The sequence below is a fragment of the Gambusia affinis genome, linkage group LG03, assembly GCF_019740435.1.
Source record: "Gambusia affinis linkage group LG03, SWU_Gaff_1.0, whole genome shotgun sequence".
In the NCBI taxonomy this organism is placed as follows: Eukaryota; Metazoa; Chordata; class Actinopteri; order Cyprinodontiformes; family Poeciliidae; genus Gambusia; species Gambusia affinis.
In genome coordinates, this window is record NC_057870.1 from 16296838 (window position 1) to 16318678 (window position 21841).

The window sequence follows — 21841 nt, forward strand, 5'->3', positions numbered from 1 at the left end:
TGACTTTAACTGTGGACAGAAGGCTCTCCGCATGCTCACACACACAGCCTGCCAGTGATGCGGCTCAGGCTGCCGGTCTCATGAAGCCTGACTAATGGCCTTGTAAATTACACCTAAACACCACTTCTGAAGTTTATGAAGATATTAATCAAATTTATGAAGGGTCAGCAATATAGCCTGGCTCATTTCAAAACATTAAAACACTGCTTTTACATGAATAATTGAATGCAAGCTTTGATCATTACTGAGGCAGCCGGTGCTGTTCTGGCACATTAAGGCGTGTGTGGGAGATCATTATCATTTTTTTTATAAAGAAGATAAGAGAACTGATCAAAAGGTAAGCCCGGGGTCGATCAAAGGCTTGTGCTGCATTTCGTTAGGCCTACAAAGAGCAGGAGCTGCTCCGCTTGGTCTACTTCGGCGGCGTGGACCCCTCCTTGCGTAAAGAGGTGTGGCCTTTCCTGCTGGGTCATTACCAGTTCGGGACGTCAGAGGAGGACAGGAGGGAGGTTAGCTGCTCCTCTCTTACTCCATCCCTTCGGAGGTTTTCTGCACCAACACCACTGACGCTTGACTGCTCACTCGTTGGCCGTAGGTGGATGAACAAATGCAGGCTTCCTACGAGCAGACCATCAGCGAATGGTTGGCATGTGAGGAGGTTGTCCGCGAGCGAGAGAAGGAGCAGCACGCGGCCGCTTTGGCAAAGTGCTCCTCTGTGGCGAGCGTGGACAGCGGCAGTCAGAGGATGACCCATCATGACTCCACTGTGAGCAACGAGGTAAAGCAGTAAAAAAAAAAAAAAACGTTATTCACAGTTTAAAAGAAAGGCTGCTGGTATTTTTTTATATCCTGCTTATAGTTTTGCTGCACGTTTGTGGCTATATGACTCCAGTAGATGTTATCTGTGAACAGGAAGTCACTCAGAGCTAAAACCAATTTGTTTAAGGGTAAAATAATCTGCTTGATTATTTGTGGAGTAAATGGAAATCACAACCATAATAAATGTAAATAATAACAAAAGTTCTTCAGATAAAAGGCGATATTTGAAGATGACTCATAAATAGCTAAACTTGAACTTTTAGCATGTTTATTCACATCATTATTGAGAATAGTTAACTACATAAAACTATGCTCTTTTTTACAAATAGCTGTTTAGCAAAGGGTGAAGAGGCTTGTTTGACTTAACGTTCACTATATTTTGGTGTGCATATTATTTTATAAGCACATGAAGCAAAAATACTTTCATTTAGATTGTGGAGTTGACATCTTGATTATGGACACTAAAGTAAACACTCCCCCTTCAAAGCATGCAAAGTATTTTGCACTCTTTGTAAAAATATATCCTCTAAATTTGCTGATTTAACACAATTTGTAGATATGTAAGAAGAAAATCAATCCCCCATTCTAGGATTTTAAGGGTGGGGGGGAAAAAATTTCCTCCAAGAGCTTTACATATTTTTTCATGAGGCAAAAAAGCCCCAACAAAAGTCCACCTACTTTAACCTAAACTTATTTTGTATACACAATAAAACAAGGAATGAGTGCTCCTTCTACATTCTAGGGGGGGATGTATGTAAGACAAAAGAAAATAATTTTTACATTTTTTAGCTGCACTTATTTTGTTGATTTTAACAACACAGAAATGACCATTTCTCCTGTGGACCTTTATTCCAGTCTCATTCATCTCACAACTCAGACAGGGAGAGTCTGGCTCGCCTCCAGAGTGACTCCAGCAGCAGCACACAGGTATCCAGAACCAACTCGGTCAATTCCTCTGCTGACTCTGTTCACACAGAAGCTAAATACAAACTTTACATTTATTCTGCAATGATCATCATTCTCTGAGGCAGACTTTACTTTTTGTGTTCTTTTAAAACGTCTTCGACGAAGCTTTTCTTCCGGAGGAACTTTCATTTCTGTAACGTTTGTTTCTGGAGCCCATTTACTGAGAGATGACCCAGTGCTGTGGTTGCATGTTAAAGGGCAACTTGAATTTTCAGGTTGTTTGTTGCATGTGATCACACAAACATTAACAGGTTTTCTTATATATTTAGGTTCATTTGTGGAAAATACCAAAGATAATGGAGTGACTGGGGTGAGAAGAGAATCACTCTTCTCAGTGGAGAAAAGTGATTGTCTTAGTGGGAGGCAATGAGTTTTTCCATGTTTAAATGTCTTTGGGTAAGAAACTGAACTCAAAGACGTGTGACCACTTGTTTGAGTGAATGTGACTGTGTTAAATCAGCGATGCACCGATCGCAGTTTTGTGGTCGAGCTTTACTTTTTGTAAAGTTTGTCCAGGTCTGCCTGCCGTGCGCAGCCATTGTCCCAGTAAAACGATAGTTTCTCTCTTTTTGCATTGGTTGGAGAATGTGGATCCTTACTTTAAACCTGAGATTTACAAATGGTTGCCAGTAGAATCCAGCACTTTTTTTTCCCAGTGCAGTCTTAGTGACCACATAATGTCACTGATCAGAAAAAATTCAGATGTTAGAGTTTTGTCTTGTCTCCAGTCGAGCTGAAGATGGATGAATTTGTGTACCAGTTGTTGGCTCTGTGTTTATCTGGTAAGGCTGCAGAAGTCCTTTGGAAGTCCATTTACTATTTCCTGATTGATATAGAATAATATTTTTCCATCAACAAGGTGATGCCTGATGTGGTATTTACTGAATAAAGAACTGATCAACTGAAGGGTGACAGAGTAAGAGCTTTTCTTCTTTTCTTTGAGACATGATTACCGGATGTTAATATCCTGTAAACGGCTTTTAGCCTTGAAACATCTCCATTGCCCACTTTTCTGTATTTTAAGCTGTATGCTTTTATTATTGACAATAAGCGTTGGAGAGAAAATAAGTGAAAAAGGACTAAAGAAAGTCCAAGAAATTTTTTCTTTATTTATTTTTTTTACCTAGAAAACTGTTTTAAAAGATCCCAAAAAGGTCTGGCTTCTTGAAATCACTACCAGAAACTGTTGCACATATTGTAAATGTCCAAACTATGCATTTAATCTAGACATTCTGAACCAATGTTTTGCATTCTCCTTCCTGCTAGTTCTTCACATCCTCCCATCCCTTCCCCTGGAGTAGTTTGCTTCCCTTTGGCTTGTTCTTTCAGGTGTTTGAGTCCGTAGAGGAGCTGGACCAGCCCGAGTCGGAGTCCAAGACTGAAGAGGCCAAACAGTTGCCGAAGATGCCCAACGGAGCTGTGCAAAACGAGTCAAGCTCTCCCGACTCTGGGCATCCTTCTTCACGAAACTTCTCCGTCACCTCTGGCCTTTCAGACGGCTCCTTCAGCACAGAGGACAGCTCCGCACCTGATGCGTCCCAGAGATCCACAGCTGCGCCTCCGGTGTCGCTGAGCTCTGCCAAAGCTGCAGTGGAAGAGGCTGAAGTGTTGACAATCGAACGTCAGGTGGCGAGTGAAGAGAAGGACAAAGGAGCCAAACTGAATCCTGGAACACAGGCCAGCACAAAGTCTGGAAATGGGAAAAAGGAAAGAGAAAGTTTTGAAGATAGAGACCCAAAAATGAACTTTAAAGAGAGTCCACAGAAACATGTTCCACTGAAGACTGGGGAAGCTTCCAAACACAAAGAAAAAAACGTGACACCAATTAAAGACACGGAAAAATTAAACACAACCGTCACGTTTTCTCAAGATGAAGAAAACTCAAAAAGCCTTACGGAATGTGAACAGGAACAGATTCTGGGCGCCTCAAGATCAGGAGGAGTTCACAGCTCGTCTCAGAAAGACGAGACCCAGGCTTTGTCTGAGTCTGATGAGTCTCCTTCAGCCATAGAGATGGAGGAGATCCCCAAGGCCAAGGTTTCCATGGCACCCTGGAGCAGGAGAGGACACTGTGAGACTTCATCCTTCTCTGAATATTCAGCAACTCCTGCGGATCTGAGGCAGGAGGTAGAAAAGCTCAGTCCCGAAGGAACAGAGTCCATCCTGTCGGAGCCGGAGATGGAGAGCCTTTACCCTCCCTTCGACTCTCTTCCAGCCGACGAAAACACAAAGGATGAAGTGACCTCACAGGGAGCAATTGGGAGCCCTTACTCTGTATGCACACCATCTTTATGGGTCTACATTTATTCACAGCAGTGGTTCTCAAATTGAGTTCAGGCAACACTGAGGAGGGCACTTTAAAGAAACCTCCAGCTTGAAATTATTTGATAACCGCTGATTTGTTGCACTATAAGTCAACCAGATAATAAGTTTACTTTACTTACTGTCATAATTATATTTGTTACAGCAAGAGCTTTTGGATTTATACACACTAAATCTGCACCGCATTGAGAAAGACGTCCAACGGTGTGACAGGAATTACTGGTATTTCACTCCAACCAACCTGGAGAAGCTGCGCAACGTCATGTGCAGGTAAAACAGCGCCCCCTGCAGGGGCATAATCGAATAATAGATTACAGCAACGCTTTCTCACATCCATGTGAAGCTCAATCATTTGAACTTTTCTGACTGACAAAAACAAAATAGTCCATTTAGGAAGTTTTTCCTGCTGAAAATATGGCTTAGTTCTTCATTTCAACAACATGTGTCGTTCAATATTTTAAATTCAGACTTTATTCTTTATAATATAATTTAAGATTTATGAAACTGTCACTTGTTAAAACACAAGAAGAGTCATGGAAAATAGCTCACACTGGAGTTACTCAGGATACCAACATATTTTTAAAACTTTGCACAGTTTTGCTTCCCCTTCACAATTATCCTCTGCTTTATTTTGCACTATTACATAGACTGAAGTTTGTGGTTGCACCTTGAGAAAATGTGAGGCAGTTTGCAAGTTTGCTCTCTCCTAAAGCCTAAAAGTTTTATATTTCCAGCGTCTAGCTTTTCTACCACAGACGTCATTGACTCGTTCAATGATGGATATCGTTTTTGAAACTCTTACCTCCAGTGTCAGAGCAGTAGTCTTCAGAATGCCTCTAAATCTGCAGAGAGAGTGTGAGTCAGAGTAAGAAGCAGTCACATGGGGTTAAGGTCAGCTCTCTGTGCTGCATATTCACAGCTACATCTGGAGGCACCTGGACATCGGATACGTACAGGGAATGTGTGACCTGCTGGCTCCTCTTTTAGTCATTCTCGACGACGGTGAGTCAGAACTCTCCTCCCTGTTCCCACTTATTTTGATGTATTTTTACAGTGATATTCTAAAGACTTGGCAAGCTCACTTTCCCTCTCCGTGTCCTCCTCTCAGAGGCCAAAGCGTTCAGCTGTTTCAGTAAACTCATGAAGAGAATGAATCAGAACTTTCCACATGGTGGAGCCATGGATACTCACTTTGCGAACATGCGCTCTCTAATCCAGGTGACGCAGCTAGAGTTTTGTAAAAGAGTCCTATAATAGCCAGCGAATCCAATCATCGCTGAGTTGTTTTTTTCTTTCTGGCTTTAGATCCTGGATTCTGAGCTGTTTGAGCTCATGCACCAGAACGGAGACTACACCCACTTCTACTTCTGCTACCGCTGGTTTCTGCTCGACTTCAAACGAGGTGATGTAACGGCTCAGGCTAACAGAGTCGGCGTCTATTAGAAGGAGAGAAGCATCAAAGAAGTGACTAGAGCTTTTACTGTTTTTAGTCAAATATTTGCTGCAGTGGAGCAAGCGCAGTTAAAGGTTAAATAAAACAAATTAAATAACACAAGTAGAGTAAAAAAATAAATAAAAATAATTGGAGCAATCGTAAGTATGAAAGGTTAATCAAGTAAACAGAATAAAGAAATGCATAAAGCTCTGAGCAAAAATGCCAAACCTCTATTTCTTTGTGCTTTCTGTCCAGAGCTGGTTTATGATGACGTGTTTGCTGTCTGGGAAACCATTTGGGCCGCCAAGTATGCCTCATCAAGTCACTTTGTGCTCTTCATTGCCCTTGCTCTGGTGGAGGTATACAGGGACATCATCCTGGAGAACAACATGGACTTCACAGACATCATCAAGTTCTTCAACGGTAAAGCTCGTCACCTTATAGCTACTGTTCTCAGCACATGCTCCTGTGCAGTGGAATCAACTTTGTTAAAAGTAACAGAAATGTTGGTAAAGGAAGCAAACCAAAAACTAAATAAATTTGTAATGAATTTGGGGTTTTGAGAGTTTAAGTGTGAGCTCAGCTTCTTTGGCTTCGGTCTTCCTTCATCAAGTCAGACCAGTACAGCGCCTGTATTACTTCCAACCTGGGCAGAGCAATAAACCTTTTTCTGTTTGAGGGCCTAGTCGTCAGCTGACTCTCGCCAGGCTCTTCGAACTTCTTACATATCATTTCAGTAAGTGCTAAAGATCATAGTCTGCAAAAATATAAAAATTAAACCTTGATCTTCCCAAACCTAATATCCTTTTTCCACTACTGCTATGCTTTGAGATAGTAGATGTCTACAGACACCTAATACAGGAACATTATTTGTGTCAGTACAGCTTCTACTTCATACATCCTGTTAATCCTGCACAGAAACGACTCCCTGCACATTGTATAATTGTCCCCTCACAGATTTCTTCTGTTTTTGTTTTTCTTTTTTTTGTCACTTAAGTGTTTCATGTTATCAGCCTTAGTAAATACAAAAGGTGGTTCTTGGTGACAATTTCAATTATGGTGCCAAAAGCAGCCTGGCAGCATGTGAAGAAGTAATTTCTCCACAGACCTAATAAGTTGTTGTTCCACCCTTGGCGACATTAACTGTCATCTGGCATGTGAAATAAACAAGTTTTACGTCGGTATGCAGAAAATTCGACTCTCTTACACACGTTTGCTAAATTGTTTCAACTCATCCCCACTGAAGGGTTTTTCAACAAAAACGACCCATTTAAGATCATCTCAGTCAGATTTGATTCAGGAATTTGACTAGGCCACACCAGAAGCTTCATTTTTCTCGTTACATGAATTGTTGGATATTCACCTTTTAGATTTTCTGCTTTTTAAAACAAACATTCATTCATGATTTAACAGAGAGAACAATTACTGTTTTTCACATCGGGACAGGTTGGTTTGGATTATCCTTTGAAAGCTGTTTGTTGCATTACTCTTCTCTAATACATTTTTTTTTCTAATAATCTAAAAATATTACTGCAAGTAAAGAAAAAGATAGAAAAACTATATATAGAAATATATTTTTTCACAGTGTAAATCCAAATGAGGCTCAGATTGATTTGCTTAGACAGTAAGAAGACTCACAACGCATGTCAGAGTCTCATCCACATTTCTCATCTTGTTACTGTCGAGGCTCAATTTGCTTCCATTCTGCTTGCTGACAAAAAAAAACATGACGCTGATGATGATGTTTAATTAGCTGAGTTGATTTACCGAACAGGAAAACAGGCGTCAGTCAGCAGATCATCGGTCCAGTTTGAATCTCTGAGACATGGGGACGTTTGTGCAGAGCTTGAAAATTTTTCCAGGCAAACATTGGAGGTTATACAATTATGGTCTGCTGTGGGTTTTTTTATTATATGTATTTGGCCAAAATAAAGAAAATCAGAATCACTCATTTGATTTTACAAATCTAGCTTTTGCAAGATGGTAGATTTTCTGGCTCCCTAAGTCCTTTAAATATCTTTTATCTGTGCAGCTCAAATTTATTCATATTTGGGTTGTTGCTCTTTCTGTTGATTTCTAGAGTTAAATCATAAAAACCTCACCAAACCCTAATTTGGTTTTAGAGAACTGCAGTTTTTCCAGTTTAAAATCGGATTTTCAGTCAAACCTTTTGTTTTATCAACAGCTGAGTGTAATTACACAGTGACTCACCGGTGTAATTCTTCCCAGTGTGTGCAAACCAACTACACACTACATCCAAACACTTACCCAGAACAAGCTCTGCTCTATTTAACCAACTAAAACCTTGAGAGAGTGAGGGAAAAGCCTTTGGGCTTTGGGTTAATTATGCAGAGCTTTGATGTTCCCACTCTGTTTTTGTCTTCCAGAGATGGCTGAGCACCACAACATCAAGCAGATTCTGACCCTGGCCAGAGATCTGGTGTGCAAAGTGCAGATGCTGATAGAAAACAAGTGATTGTTGCTTTTCGTCCTCCTTTCCTTCCATGTAAAAGAAGAGTCGGCTGTAGTAGCACAACAGTATAACACATATGAATTCATGTACTGCAATCTACACAAGGCCTTTTACATTCACAGGTTGCTGCTATGAGCCTTACGGACTGTATCGATCCGAGTGCACTTAACATTTTAGGATAAAGACGTTCTAGTTGCACATTTCATGCCAAAACGCAAAATTCAAACAGAGACTATATTTATGAGAATAATAGATTGTGATACTGCTCTATGAATTATTTTAATAGCCAACTATTGAAAAAAGCAAAAACAAATTACAAGTCATCCCTTAACAAAATAAGATTATAGATATGTTTTTAAAAAAATATTATTTACATGCAAACATTTAAAAGTTAACCTCATTAATTGATTTAAGAATCTATCTGGTAGCCAGAAATCTAACACAATCGCCTTCCAAAGTCGTTGCTTTAAACTTTGTGTAATTAGCTTGCAGTGCCTTGCTAAAGTATTCACACCCCTGAAGATTGTTGTCGCATTCCACTGCAAATTTCAGTGTATTTTATTTTAATTTTATCTGATGGACCAATGGAAAGTAGCACATGATTTTGGAAAGGAAAATCAGACATTTATTGCAAATATAAAGTGATTAAGCAGCATCACAACAGACCTAAAAACACAACAAATAACTGTGGAGAAATCATAAAACATTATCCAAAGCTTTGATCGTGTGTGACGCTGTTAGGTCTAAATTACCTGAACACAGACACAAAGAAGAGGCAAGAGTCAGAATTTAAGTTTTACCTGCAGGGAGAACACAGTTGAAACCCAGTTACAGATTTCGGCCCACGCTCTGAAGCTTCAACTAAGTCTTCTTCTGCTTTTATTAGAATTGGGAACACCCTAGTTGCAGACAGTGTGCAGCCCTGAGGGAAGGGGGAGCAGAACACAGCTGCACACTCACATGAACACAACTCATTCATACAATCTTCAGAAGCATATTTCATGAGATAAGAGTTTGCAGTTCCTCTGGGCAATCAACTCCGGAATGTCTCATTCTCGGTATCCTCCTTTTTCACTCCTCAGCAGGCCGCTTCCAGAGTTTCTGCAAACACTTCAAAACACTCAAAGCACATCATTAAAATGTAAATCCAAAGGTAAATAAATGAATGGCGATATAAAATAAAGGTAAAGCAAATAAATGAAAAATAACATATAAAATTCTTCCAACAGACACCCACTTAAATTAACAAGAGGAGCATTAATCAGAGACAAGAGTAACTTTAACGGAGTCGAAGGAATCAACATGAAGCAGAATGTTGCACCTGTAACTGAAGCAAAATGTGGTTCTACAAATTCTGCAAGGCTGAATATAAATCCACACTATTCATTATTTTCTTTCATTTCAAAATCACGCAGGACTTTATGTTGGTCGAGCACTTAAAAACTCAATAAAATGCATTGAATTTGATTGAAGTTCAAGGGGCATTAGTACTTTGAGCACTTAAAAAGTCAATAAAATGCATTGAATTTGATTGAAGTTCAAGGGGCATTAGTACTTTTGCAAGTCAGTGTTAAAGAAAATATTGTGTTTTAAGTGTCCCAAAACTGTGTTTTCTGTCAGTTTGTTTACTTTTGTATTTGTTGTGTCCTCAGAGAAAGTTGTGTTCAGAATATGTTGTGAACTCATAACCTGATACTTTGGTGACTAATGAGTGTGTGGTCAGAAATTCACACAGAGGTGCGTATGAAAAGACGGGCCTAATTCCACAATCCTTGTGAATTGTTTTGCATTGTTCCGTGATCTTCTGCTTATTTTGTCAATTGAGTGAGTTACTTATTTTTGGTTTTGTATTGTCTTGCATTGTCTGGTGCCTGCTTGTTCAATCAGACTTTAACTTCCTCTTTAGACAAGAAAAGACAGACGAGGCACCGGCCGTATTTAGTCACCCTAACCTAGCAACAACTGCTAGGTTAGGGTTTATTCAGATTCATCGCTGCGCGAAACGACAATTGCTTTGTTGATATGAGTAGCAATTACATTATTTTTGACATATTTGTATTCCAGTTCCTAATGGTTCATGCAAGTCAATGCCTGTCATACATAACCTAAAACTTTAGACACTTGTTGTTTCATGAATGTAGTAGGTTTATTCGCATTTATTACTAGTACTTCTTTGTGGATTCCAAGTGCTCTCAGATGAACTTTTTTATTATTATTTATTGTAACATTCTTAAGCCAAAGTACTTATTTAGTTAGTTTTCTTTTCTGGATGCTGCTTTGTTTGTAAAGCTGATATTTTTATTTTGTGGCCAATTTTAAATGTGCACTATAAAACAATCAGACTCCATAGCACTTAACATATATATACACACATATATATTGAATGGTCTATGTTCTTATAATAAAAAATAAAAATGGAATAATTATTTTTCCAAATCACATTGTTATGTCTGTTTTACTAAATGTTTTATTCAAACTGAAACTAAAGGGGGAAGAATGGTCCACATTCAAATGAGTGTTCAGTATCTTAGAATAAGTTATAATTCTTAAATTATGGTTTGATAAAGGGGAAAGATTTGTTTAAAGGTCAATATGAAGCCTAATGATGGACTGGTGACCTGTTCACAGTGACCCCCACTCTCACCATGAGTGTTGAGAATGAGTTCCTATAGACAAAGGGTTGATATCCTTATGAACACATCAGAAGCTCAAGAGAAATTTGGTTTGAAATGGTAGAAATAATGCTTAGATTTATTAATAGCAATATTTATTGTTTCTGTCTGTTTTTGATTTAGAAATACGATGGGAGTTTATTGTTCTTACTCTTAATGTAACATAGATCTTTGGTAAATAAATATACAAAACAATGTTTTTTAAACAGATGTCAAAATCTAATACTCAGCTTTGTCCTGTAACTTTTAGATGTGTCCCTGGTTCATCACACCTCTAACGAATTGTTAAAATACCTCCTTAGCGTGCAGTTCAGAGTCTTGCTAAATATCTAAATATTTTAATCAAGCAGACATCAAAATGTTGGAGAATCCCAGCCCTCCAGAGCTGGAACTTGATGCCCCTGCTGGAAATATAAATAGTAAGAAACGGTTTCTTACTATTCTTGCTGTGTAAATGGTAAGAAACGACGTCTCACCGTCATCATTTGTTCCTGGACAATAAATAACAAACTGTTAAACAGTTTCTACCTTAAAACATAAAAATCACGCCCGAACAGGGACTTGAACCCTGGACCCTCAGATTAAAAGTCTGATGCTCTACCGACTGAGCTATCCGGGCGCTCTTAGTCAACATGAAGTCGTCACTGTTTTTCAAAATCCTATCTACCAGGTGTCACCAGGTGTCAGTGTTGGTATGACTACATTTTGATTAAAAGACTAAATGTGGATTTGTTTATAGCCCTTGCTCTTACATTTCTAATTGCTACGCAGGTCGATATTGACACGCAGTCAGCGACCGTTAACGGTAAACTGTCGACAGCTTCGCCGCAATTTTACCTCAAGCAGATTAGAATGTTTTTTAGTACTTTGAGAAACAACATCTTGATTATATAAATACAGTCTTTACTATGAAAGACATCCACACAATATATTTTTTTTAAATCGGACGTTTTCAGTGAAACAGGAAATACGTTCAGTGGAGCTTCTGTTTTACTTCCTCCTTTAGCATGTTGTTAGCAGAGCTGCAAGCTAAGTGGGGCTGACAAAGAAAATGTGACGGTTTTCGCTTAGATCATATGCAGAAGTGATTGAGTAAATATGATAAAGATGTTGGCATTTCAAACGCTTCGTGTCGTTTCCCTGAAAATCATTGGTTCGTCATGTAACCTGTTGACAAACAATGTTTACTCCATAACTAAGAGATGCAGCCTCAGAAGTCTGCAAAGCCAAATCTTAAGACCGCTCAGCTCCCACCAACATAACCTAAAGGTAAGGCAAATGTACCATAGTAAAGATTCTACAACATTTTATTTATTTACTAAGGATATATATGGTTATCTTACAGGTCCCAAAAGTGCCAACATGGGAGCCTGTACCAGAAGAGGAGCTTCCTCGGGTAACATCCTCATGGCTACATGCATGTAAACACAGAACAACCCTTATAAACTGACCCAAAGGTTCAGGAGGTCATGCTCTGTATCTGGTTCTGTCACATGGAGGACATTTACAGTGCCTTCAGAAACTTAAACTCATTCACATTTTGTCACACATTGGGATTTTATTTGATACCCCAACACAGCAGGTTTTCCATTTGGGACAATAACCCAGTATGATCAGCACAAGTTAATGGATAATTGTGAAGTAGAGGAGTAAAGACTGATGGTTTTCATGAAAATCTGTTGTGTGCCAGATGTTTGACTAGCGAAAAGAAAAGTTTGAATAGACTTGACAGACAGTGTATTTGTACTGACTGCTGGTATTTTGCAAAGAAGGAAGAGAGAAAATGTTCACTTTCCTGATGCACAAAATTTGTAGAGACATTCCTTAAAGACTTGCAGCTGTAACTACAGCAAAATATAGTCCTGTAAAGTATTGAGACAGCAGACAATTTTTTGTTTCATAAAAAGCATTTCAGGATTTTATATCGTTTTCTTTGCACTTCACAATAATGATTTTGTGTTGGTCTGCCACATAAACTCCTATACAAATAAATTAAAGAAGTCTGGGTTTTGTGAAATGAGCTACAGAGAAAATTGGTGATCTATTAATAATTTTGTACGTACCGGCAAGTGGCAATTGTTGTATTTCGGGAAATGTCCAGAACACAAGATCATATAAGGCGGCCATATTTCGTCCAATCAAGTCGTCCCAATCATCTAATTAAAACAAACAAGACTAGCAAGCGAGAGGAAAAGAGACTTAGTTTAAATATATAATGCAAATTTGCAAAGCTGCGCAAGACAAATAGACCAAATAAATATCCAACTATACAAAATCATATAACAGAAACTACACAAATTATTTAATGATCAAGCATGAGGCCCATAATTAGTAGACAAAAATGCTTAATTTAAGCTACTGATCCATGTTTGATTTGACTTAAAATACATTTATGTAATTTCCCAATTGAGTATTTTATAGTATTGATAGTGGAGAAGAGTGGTCGTACATCATTTCATGCATCATTAATGTCGCAGCCCACCAAGATCCCTGCTGACCTGGTGGACAAGCTGGAGCGGCTGGCCTTGGTGGATTTCCGGACCCAGCAGGGGCTGGAGTGCTTGGAGAAAGCCATTCGTTTTGCTGATCAGCTTCACGTTGTTGACACGTCTGGGGTCGAACCGATGGATTCAGTTCTGGAGGACAGGTGCTGCGCAGATAGCTGTGTATATACAAAAAATATCTTACTGCTGTTTGTTAAATATTGTTTTGTTTAATATACTCAGGGCTTTATATCTGAGGGACGACACAGTGACCGAGGGCGACTGCGCAGAGGAGCTGCTTAAGCTCGCAAAAAACACAGTGGAAGAATATTTTGTTGCACCACCAGGTATGAAAAGTCTGACTGCACTTACTGGCCAGCGTCTGTTTTCTACATGAATATATTTAGGTTTGAAAGTGCAGAATCGTGGTGATTTGTCTTTTTTTTTTTTTTTTTCACCAGGAAATATTCCTCTGCCTAGAAGGGAGGAGAGGGCTGCCATCCTCAGACACTCTGAATTCTGAAGATAGAGAATAATTTATTGCTTTTTTTTTTTTTTTTTTATGAAAAATTGTACGTGTCTGCCTTACACTCCTCAGTCACATGTCTTTTGTCTTTACTGCAGTCTATCTGCAACCATAAGCAATATGGGAGAAACTGGGAGATGTGCAGCTGGTTTTATTGGCTCAGCTTCTCCTAAAATTCAAATCTTCCTGTTGTTGACGAACATGTTCGGGTTTCAGTATCATTTCACATAAAGTTGACGTCACACATTGACCGCAGCTGTGATGATGCAAAGTAATGACAGCACAGATAATACATTGCACAGTGAAATACATGTTATATTGTGTTATGTTGGTTGTCGTATTTTACATAACGTTCTCACTGAAGTCTGATCGATGACTCTTCAAGTGTCTTAAGCTCTTGTAAATATTGATTTTACAATAAAGGAATAAAAATGTAAAATCTGTTTCACATTTCTTTTTCTTTTCAGGTTGTACGCAAGACCAAGATTTTAAATTAAAATTTATTAACTAGATATTTTTTAAAGGGGACTTTGGGGTTTTGTACTTTTGGCAACATACAGAACATTACAGCTCTTCGTCTCCTACCACTTATTCATTAAGTTTCAATTGATAAATGCCTAATTTGATGGATTGTTAAGAAAGCAAATAAGATTTATTTATTACCTCAACCTTCAGGTTGATACTTTTCCACTGATGACTTCAGTTTACCCTGAAAATTTCTTTGATAAAGGAATTGTAATAAAGAAGTGTCGCATTGTTGTCTGCACAATCATGGGAAAGACTGCCATCTCAACTCTTAAACAATGGTAACACACTCCCTGCTAAAAAGCTGGCTGTAGAGAGGAGCTTAGTATTTACAGAAAGTTCAGTGGAGGGAAAAATGTTAGTTTGGCTAACTGTGTCCTTGGGAAGATTTTGAATTTTAAGCCCACCCAAGAGTGAACTGCAACTGGAGTTAGTGGAGAGTCACAGAGTCTGTGGGTTATTGGTTCCAGTATGCCATTATTTTTTCACATAAACTGGTTTGGATTGCTTTTCTCTCAGTAAATGAAATCATAATTTGTAAACTGCATTTTGTATTACCTGGGGTTATCTTAGATATCGGTTAAATGAAGCACAAAGCTTGTGGCAAAAAAGCAAAAACAAAATAAATTTCAAATATATTTTTGAGTTCCAATTTTTTAATTCCTAAACTAAATCATGTTTTTGATAAGATACATTCATACCATTGATTTTAGGTTAAGGGCTAACTAGTTGTCGATTATCTTATCATTATTGCCTATGTTATTTGTGCTTTATTCCTAATAGTCAACAAAATGGGCCACAGACTGGGTTTTGTTTTCCATTTCTGCTTTACTTAAGCTTTAGGCCTGACTTTACTGTTTTTGTTTTCCTCCTCTCATTATCAGGTGAGCTGTAAAACTCAGCTGTTCCTCCAACTCACCTGTTGGCAGGTATCCAGGAAACGTCATGAAAAACATTTGAACAGGTGTGCTTTGGAGAATAGAAACTAAAATATGACAGAGAGGGAAAACGAATCTTAAATGAAGTGGGCTGAACCCGGTCTGTATATAAACACAGCAGCTCAGGCTCAGAGGAGCAAAACACCAGAGGATCAGCGATTACTGGACATTTGAAGCCTGAAGGACATTTTCTTTCACTCGAGGTTAAACGCAAGGTAAGTTCATCTCCTAATGAATATGTCTATGATCTCACCTCTGAATATTGTCATAATGAAATGCTTTTTAATTGCTTTTCAGGTCAGTTTAATCATGGACATAGTCATCAGAATGCTGGACGGGACGTCCCGCACGATGAAAGTCAACCCGCACGACACGGTGGGCTCTCTGAAGAATCGCATCCAGGAGGGGCTGGGGGTTCCCGCTGCCAGGCAGAGGCTGGTCTTCACGAACGGGTCGAGCACTCCTCTGAACGACGACTCCAAGCCACTCAGCTTCTACAACATCGAGCCGGGCTCCCATGTGTCTCTGCTGGTCACCCAGCCGTCCACCTTCCAGGTGTTCCTAAAAAACGAGACGGGGAAAACTACCACCTACGACGTCACACCGGACGAGACGGTGGAGGGCTTCAGGAGGAGAGTGGAGAAGAGAGAGGGGGTCCCTGCGAACCAGCAGAGGCTGATCCATGAGAGCCGGGAGATGCAGACCGGAAAACTGTCCGACTACAAAGTGAAAGAGCACAGCACGATCTTCCTGACTCTGCGTCTGAGAGGAGGCTGAGGAGGCTGTCCACATGAAGAACACATTCCAGTTTTTATTTATTTGTTAAGGCACTTTGATGATAAAACAATTAAAAGGCATTTTCTGTACACATACAAAAAAAAAAAAATCATATTGGTGATGTAAGTGAAATTGTAATATAGCGTCTAGCAGTCTGAATAAGGGTCAGTCAGGACACATTTTATTTCTGCATTTGAACCAATCAGTAGGTATAGCTGTTTAGTTGTTATTGTTACTATTAATCTGTCCTGAAATTCTGGGAATTTGTCAAAATCCAAACTGTAAAATTTATGTCAACTTCCACAAAATATTCAAAAAATGTTTTGTGATAAAATAGGGTAGGTAGAGTTTAAGACGGGAAGGAAATAAAAAAAAAAAAGAAGAATATCAGAACAACCAAAAATAGTTTTTGTGTATCATGGTGTTTAGTAGATCTGTGATGTGAAGAGACTTAAGTGACTGTATGAGAGGAACAGGAAGTCATAATATATTTTATCCCCTAATTGTTCATGTTCGAAATAAATTGTGTAAAACTGCATGTAAACTGACACATTTGTCTTATTCTTATTTTCTGGTTGTACTTTTTATTGTCTGTTTGAAATGAATAAAGCATACCTCATACCTTGCTTATGCAAAGAATGTCCTAATTTTAAACTTTCTCAAGTTTTGAAATACAAGTCTGTTGAAGTGAAGCATAAAAAATACTCTTGTTTTGATTGCAGTTTGTAATAAAATATATTTAAACTTGTTAAACAGAAATGCGACTTCATGTAAAATTTCCATGTGTTGCTCATCAGTTTCTTTAAAATATGCAGACATTTTCCAAGAGACTATTGGGGGTCCAATGAGTTTTCTAGGAGTCTATAGATACTTCATATGTGCTCAATAATGAATATACATATCCTTCTTTGCCATCATCAGATGTTGGTAGCACATCTTTTCATTTGGCTAACTGCGTTCTTGGAAAGACTTTTAAACAAAATCTACTCAGGAGTAGATTGCAGCTGAAGACAGTTCCTCTAGAGCCACAGGGCACCGTGTCTCATTCTTGTCAAAGATCCAAGTTATGTCTGGACCAGGGATTCTGCGCAGAGGACCAAAGTCTATTCAGATGAAAATATATTTAGAATTTCATTTTGTAATCAAAGTCCCATAGTCTGGGGAAAGACAGGAGAGACAGAGTCATGTTTGAGGTCAGTGATGATTTGGTCGCCTCTACTTTCTGAGGCGCCTGAGGTCCTTCAGCATCTGCCAGACTTTGCTCAGGATGTTTCATGAATCTGTGGTGGCCAGTGGCATCCTGTATGCTACGGGGTGCTGGGGCAGCAAGCTTAAGGTGGAGGACAGCAGCAGGCTGAACAGACTGACCTGCGAGGCCAGTGACATCAGTGGAGTGGAGCTGGACTCTCTGGCAGTGGGGTCAGAGAGAAGGATCCTGTCCAAGACGAGGGTCATGTTGGACAACGAGTCTCAACCACTTCATGACTTGCTCCTTCAGCCAGAGACTCATTTACCCAAAGTGCACCACAGAAAATAATTTCTGCCTGTAGCCATTAGACTTTACAATGCCCCCCAAAAAATCTAATTTTCTCTGCACTTATTATGCTTATTTAGTTTTTTATTTATTTATATGCAGTCATATTGAATTCACTTTTAGGTATATATTAGAAATGTCACCTCTTATGGTTATATTTGTAGTATTAATATTTAACACCTTAGATGGAGTAGCTTGTCAACATATAAGAAATTTCCCTTGGGGATCAATAAAGTCTATTCTATTCGTATTATATAATCCTCATAATTTGCGAAATGGACCACTTAAACCGCGGATTTTTTCGTTTTCTGTTTTGTTTCAGCTGCATCAGAACTCCCATTCACTTCATCTGATGATTCACCACCATCTGACTTCTTACCACCCTGTTTTTGTTTCCCTCCTCCTCCCATCATCAGGTAAGCGGTAAAGCACAGGTGTTGCTCCACCTCACCCGTTTGCAGGTATTCGGGGAACGCCGCGAAACGGCGTCACGAAAAGCCATTTCAGCAGACTCACGTTTGGAGAATAGAAACTGAAACCTAAAAACAGACAGAGAGGGAAAACGAATCTTAAGTGCAGTGGGAGGGCGCTGACGGGCTGACTCGCTCTGTATATAAACACAGCTGACCAACATCGGTGCACAAACGCTGAGGATTAGCGATTATTGGATATCTGAAGCTAGAAGGACATTTTACTATTATTATTATTATTAGAAATCCATCGCAAGGTAAGTTGCTCTCCTAATCAACACGTTTACGATCTTACCGCTGAATATTGTCATCTAGTAAAAGTGATGAAAACTTTTAAACAATTTTTTCAGGTCAGTTTAATCATGGACATAGTCATCAGAATGCTGGACGGGACGTCCCGCACGATGAAAGTCAACCCGCACGACACAGTGGGCTCTCTGAAGAATCGCATCCAGCAGGGGCTGGGGGTTCCCGCTGCCAGGCAGAGGCTGGTCTTCACGAACGGGTCGAGCACTCCTCTGAACGACGACTCCAAGCCACTCAGCTTCTACAACATCGAGCCGGGCTCCCATGTGTCTCTGCTGGTCACCCAGCCGTCCACCTTCCAGGTGTTCCTGAAAAACGAGAAGGGGACGAACAGCACCTACGACGTCACACCGGACGAGACGGTGGAGGGCTTCAGGAGGAGAGTGGAGAAGAGAGAGGGGGTCCCTGCGAACCAGCAGAGGCTGATCCATGAGGGCCGGGAGATGCAGACCGGAAAACTGTCCGACTACAACGTGAAGGAGCTCAGCACGATCTTCCTGACTCTGCGTCTGAGAGGAGGCTGAGGAGGCTGTCCACATGAAGAACACATTCCAGTATTTTTTTTTTTTTTTTGTATTTAAACAAGTGTAATTTTAATGTATTATGTAACAGTATTAATAATAATAAAAGTCAGTCATGACAAATGGCATGTCTCTTTTGTATTTTATTTCTGCATTTGTTCAGATCAGTAGGTAAAGCTCATTAAAGGTAACAAAAAAAGAAAACCTCATTATCTCAGCTTATGTAAAAAAATGTCAGAATTTTAAACTTTCACGAGCTTTTTTTTTTCTGAAGGTCCCTACAAAACAAAGCATAAAAAAAACCTCTGTTATTCTGTTAATTCTAGCGTTTTAAAGCAGTATCCCAGTACTCAGCAGTGCAACTTCATGTAAGGAATCTTCAGCCATATATGGACGTTGGTTGCATCTGGTTAGTCCTCAAAGAAGCATCATTTCCTCACAGTGGCAAGGTAGGCATACCAGAATAAGGCAATCATGTTGGCGAAGAGCACTCGAAACTGAAACATAATGAGAGGAGGGGGACAAACATGGCAGAGGAAGTCAGTGTGAGGCTCCTCCTATTTGTGAACATGACAGGATGTCAGTGGTGGAGCGTACCTGAACAGGCACAAAGTTTATGTTTATAAACGTGAAAGGAGTCCAGACTTTCCAGTTCATCTTCAGAGCAGTCCAGTAGCTTTTTCTCATCTTCTTCTGGAAATCGTCCCAGCCTTTAGCCTGAGGAACACGTAAATACTTATTTTCTGTAAAGTATATTTAATGCACTTATATACTTATATTACACATCAAAATATGTTTATCAGTATTTAAAAGTGATATTTATGCTTTTAAATGGAGTTTATGTAGAAAATGGAGCATAGAATTTGACAGAGTCTGGCACCAGGAAATAAAACAATGAAAATCAGCTGCACGATACTTATTCATTTGTGGTTCATGTATCATAATCTATAACAAATATTTGAATAATTTGCAAACTTTCTTCAAATATTTGCTTATTTAAAGAGCCATGAATAAAACATTCATAGCACTTACTTTCTCCTGGATTTATTTGGGGGAGTTAGAGTAAAGAGGGCTTGAATACAAAAGCACAACACATTTTTTAATTACATTTTGGATTTCAATATTCCAACCATTATGCAAATTAGAATTGGCCCAGACACCGGAATCAGACAATTTTCTTTTGTCTCTGACTAGCGAAACAAAACCGGCAATCTGTTTTCAGCTGGGAAAACCTGATCAGACCCTGATCACAAAACTTATCGATATTTTACTGAAAGCAGTACATTAATATATTTGATAGACACTCTTGAGAAGACCAAAAAGAAATCACCTCCAGGATGTTCATAACCAGGTAGAAAAGGAGCAGGAAGCCAGGAGCAAAGATGAGTCGGTCCAGTAGTAGTCGTTTGACGATGCAGAGCGGGTCGGTGGTTGGCATCCACACCTCCATCAGCTGGTAAAAGAAATGGCTCACTGGCCCAGTGATAATCAACCTACAAGAGGAAAAAAGTAATAAACCAGTAACAAACACAAAACTCCATGAATTTGCCAAGAATTAGCCGATTTATATGCACAGCGCCCGGGAGAAAGTGTTTACTCTTCAAACTTTCCGCCAACTTGTCATATTACAATCACAAATCTTAATTTAGTCGTTTATTTACATTTTGTGAGAAAGAACAACACAATGTAGCAGCTGGTGGAAGGTGACGCATGGTTTTAAAGTATGTCATTGTGTTACAGACCCTATCTACAGTGGCACCCATAAATAAAAGTTGTGCAGAAGTTTAATATGGAGTCAGGTTATAAAACAATATCCATGAAGTTTACAACATCTCATCAGTTCAATCCACCATGGAAAACAGAACGAGGCAACTGCAAATCTACTGCAAAGACACGGCTCCCACCTAAACTACAGAGACAACAGGAGTCGGAGAAGCAGCTAACAGGCACATGGTATCTCCACGGTGGCTGTGGAGGAGAACTACAGCTCAGGTGGGAGGATGTGTCAACAGCGCAATTATCAGCAATGAATGAAATTTGGCTTTCATGGTAGGGTGACAAGGGGTTTGTCCAATGGCCTGTAACATACAGCCAGAGCTACAATGGTTTGGACTGCAACATTGCAGTGTTGCATCACATCCCAAATATGTTGATCAAACCCTTAAAAGCCACAAAAAATATATATTTAAAATTGTGCTTGCAGTGTCATTTTGTAAAAGAAGGTGACTGGGTATATTATTGGAGCGTGCTGCACTCTCATTGTTCTCATATTCTGCCAAGTCTCACCCAAAGATGGCATATCGTGTGGCTCCAGCCACATCAATCTCATCAACTGGACCTCCTCTTTTGGCCTTTTTTCTGCCTTCCAAGTACTGTGAAAGTAGATTTCCTAAAGCGGACAGGATCCCACTGAAAGAATGAAGAACAGATCACACTCTCTTGTCAATGTGCAACAAGAAGTTTCACAACCTTAAAGTAAAAAAAATAAAACTGTGTAACTTCTGAGTAGGAGGTTTTCATGGCAGATACTGATTGGCTAATGCCACAGTGTGCTCAGTGCAAACAAAGTGGTCAGGAACTAATACAAGCAACAGTCACAAATAATCTGACTTATAAAAACCACATAATAAAATGAAACGACTATCATTTCCTCGGTTAGTCAGTGAACATTACAAATGAACGTTTAAACAGCTGGAAACAAAAACAGCTGTGAGTTCAGGAGCACAGAAACCGACCTGGTTACAGATTTCGTGAGGATCGGGTATTTTTTCAGGAGGATCAAATACTGCTGGAGCAGACGGAAATGAAAGGACCCATCCCGGACTGGCAGGCTCTGGACGGGCATTGTTATTCCTTACAGTATTCATACATTACAACCTCTGCTACACTGCCCCACAAAGGGCGGAGAGTCCCATTATTGTTCCTGTCCACGTCCTTGCGTCATAGAAGCCGTCCTGCGACGTAGACGTCAAACCGGAAGTGATGCTTGTGACTTGATTGTTTCTTTTTAATGTGGTGGGATTGGGATACAAAAATTATAGTAAGTTAATTGCAATTATAATTATAACAAAGAT

The 21841-nt window shown here is 39.5% G+C and overlaps 5 protein-coding genes, 1 long non-coding RNA gene and 1 other non-coding gene across 13 annotated transcripts in view; 4 read left to right on the forward strand and 3 right to left on the reverse strand.

Annotated features, from left to right (window-relative positions):
* The window catches only part of sgsm1a (small G protein signaling modulator 1a), a 32224-nt gene extending 23914 nt beyond the window's left edge, over window positions 1–8310 (forward strand). For 2 of the 4 annotated variants that reach the window (XM_044111882.1, XM_044111883.1), the window contains exons 16-25: window positions 381–509; window positions 596–778; window positions 1675–1746; window positions 3115–4059; window positions 4253–4377; window positions 5027–5109; window positions 5216–5325; window positions 5413–5509; window positions 5798–5965; window positions 7930–8310. In XM_044111882.1, the coding sequence (XP_043967817.1) occupies window positions 381–509; window positions 596–778; window positions 1675–1746; window positions 3115–4059; window positions 4253–4377; window positions 5027–5109; window positions 5216–5325; window positions 5413–5509; window positions 5798–5965; window positions 7930–8018 (2001 nt within the window). In that variant the 3' untranslated portion in view covers window positions 8019–8310. Of the gene's footprint in view, window positions 1–380; window positions 510–595; window positions 779–1674; window positions 1747–3051; window positions 4060–4252; window positions 4378–5026; window positions 5110–5215; window positions 5326–5412; window positions 5510–5797; window positions 5966–7929 lie in introns of all 4 variants that reach the window. The other 2 variants (XM_044111885.1, XM_044111884.1) reach the window with 2 other exon arrangements.
* Window positions 3334–5144, reverse strand: LOC122828382. 2 transcript variants are annotated; one of them, XR_006370218.1, is made up of 4 exons: window positions 4910–5144; window positions 4349–4392; window positions 3681–3836; window positions 3334–3475 (listed from the first exon to the last, which is right to left on the reverse strand). It is a non-coding gene; the product is annotated as an uncharacterized LOC122828382 (long non-coding RNA). The 2 variants fall into 2 exon arrangements; XR_006370217.1 differs by lacking the exon at window positions 4349–4392.
* Window positions 8311–11233: 2923 nt separating the features above from the next.
* trnak-uuu lies at window positions 11234–11306 on the reverse strand. Its single transcript has one exon. It is a non-coding gene; the product is annotated as a tRNA-Lys (tRNA).
* A 98-nt stretch (window positions 11307–11404) lies between these two features.
* On the forward strand, window positions 11405–14138 carry gatc (glutamyl-tRNA amidotransferase subunit C). Of its 2 annotated transcripts, none has more exons than XM_044112444.1 (5): window positions 11405–11956; window positions 12033–12083; window positions 13174–13334; window positions 13414–13517; window positions 13632–14129. In XM_044112444.1, exons 1-5 carry the CDS (start codon window positions 11786–11788, stop codon window positions 13691–13693), a joined length of 549 nt encoding a protein of 182 aa, XP_043968379.1. In that variant the 5' UTR covers window positions 11405–11785; the 3' UTR covers window positions 13694–14129. The 2 variants fall into 2 exon arrangements, with proteins under 2 accessions (XP_043968379.1, XP_043968378.1); XM_044112443.1 differs by having other exon boundaries at window positions 11433–11956; window positions 13165–13334; window positions 13632–14138.
* A 1141-nt stretch (window positions 14139–15279) lies between these two features.
* Window positions 15280–18858, forward strand: LOC122827900 (polyubiquitin-like). 2 transcript variants are annotated; one of them, XM_044110997.1, is made up of 3 exons: window positions 15281–15374; window positions 15457–15968; window positions 18805–18858. In XM_044110997.1, exon 2 carries the CDS (start codon window positions 15469–15471, stop codon window positions 15934–15936), a length of 468 nt encoding a protein of 155 aa, XP_043966932.1. In that variant the 5' UTR covers window positions 15281–15374; window positions 15457–15468; the 3' UTR covers window positions 15937–15968; window positions 18805–18858. The 2 variants fall into 2 exon arrangements, with proteins under 2 accessions (XP_043966931.1, XP_043966932.1); XM_044110996.1 differs by lacking the exon at window positions 18805–18858 and having other exon boundaries at window positions 15280–15374; window positions 15457–16562.
* On the forward strand, window positions 18061–18887 carry LOC122827899 (polyubiquitin-like). The gene is made up of 2 exons (XM_044110994.1): window positions 18061–18197; window positions 18291–18887. The coding sequence occupies exon 2, from the start codon at window positions 18303–18305 to the stop codon at window positions 18768–18770; it is 468 nt and encodes a 155-aa protein (XP_043966929.1). The 5' UTR covers window positions 18061–18197; window positions 18291–18302; the 3' UTR covers window positions 18771–18887.
* A 10-nt stretch (window positions 18888–18897) lies between these two features.
* On the reverse strand, window positions 18898–21706 carry pxmp2 (peroxisomal membrane protein 2). Its single transcript, XM_044110993.1, has 5 exons — window positions 21503–21706; window positions 21054–21176; window positions 20098–20260; window positions 19365–19484; window positions 18898–19264 (listed from the first exon to the last, which is right to left on the reverse strand). Exons 1-5 carry the CDS (start codon window positions 21610–21612, stop codon window positions 19196–19198), a joined length of 585 nt encoding a protein of 194 aa, XP_043966928.1. The 5' UTR covers window positions 21613–21706; the 3' UTR covers window positions 18898–19195.
* Between the last annotated feature and the right edge of the window lie 135 nt (window positions 21707–21841).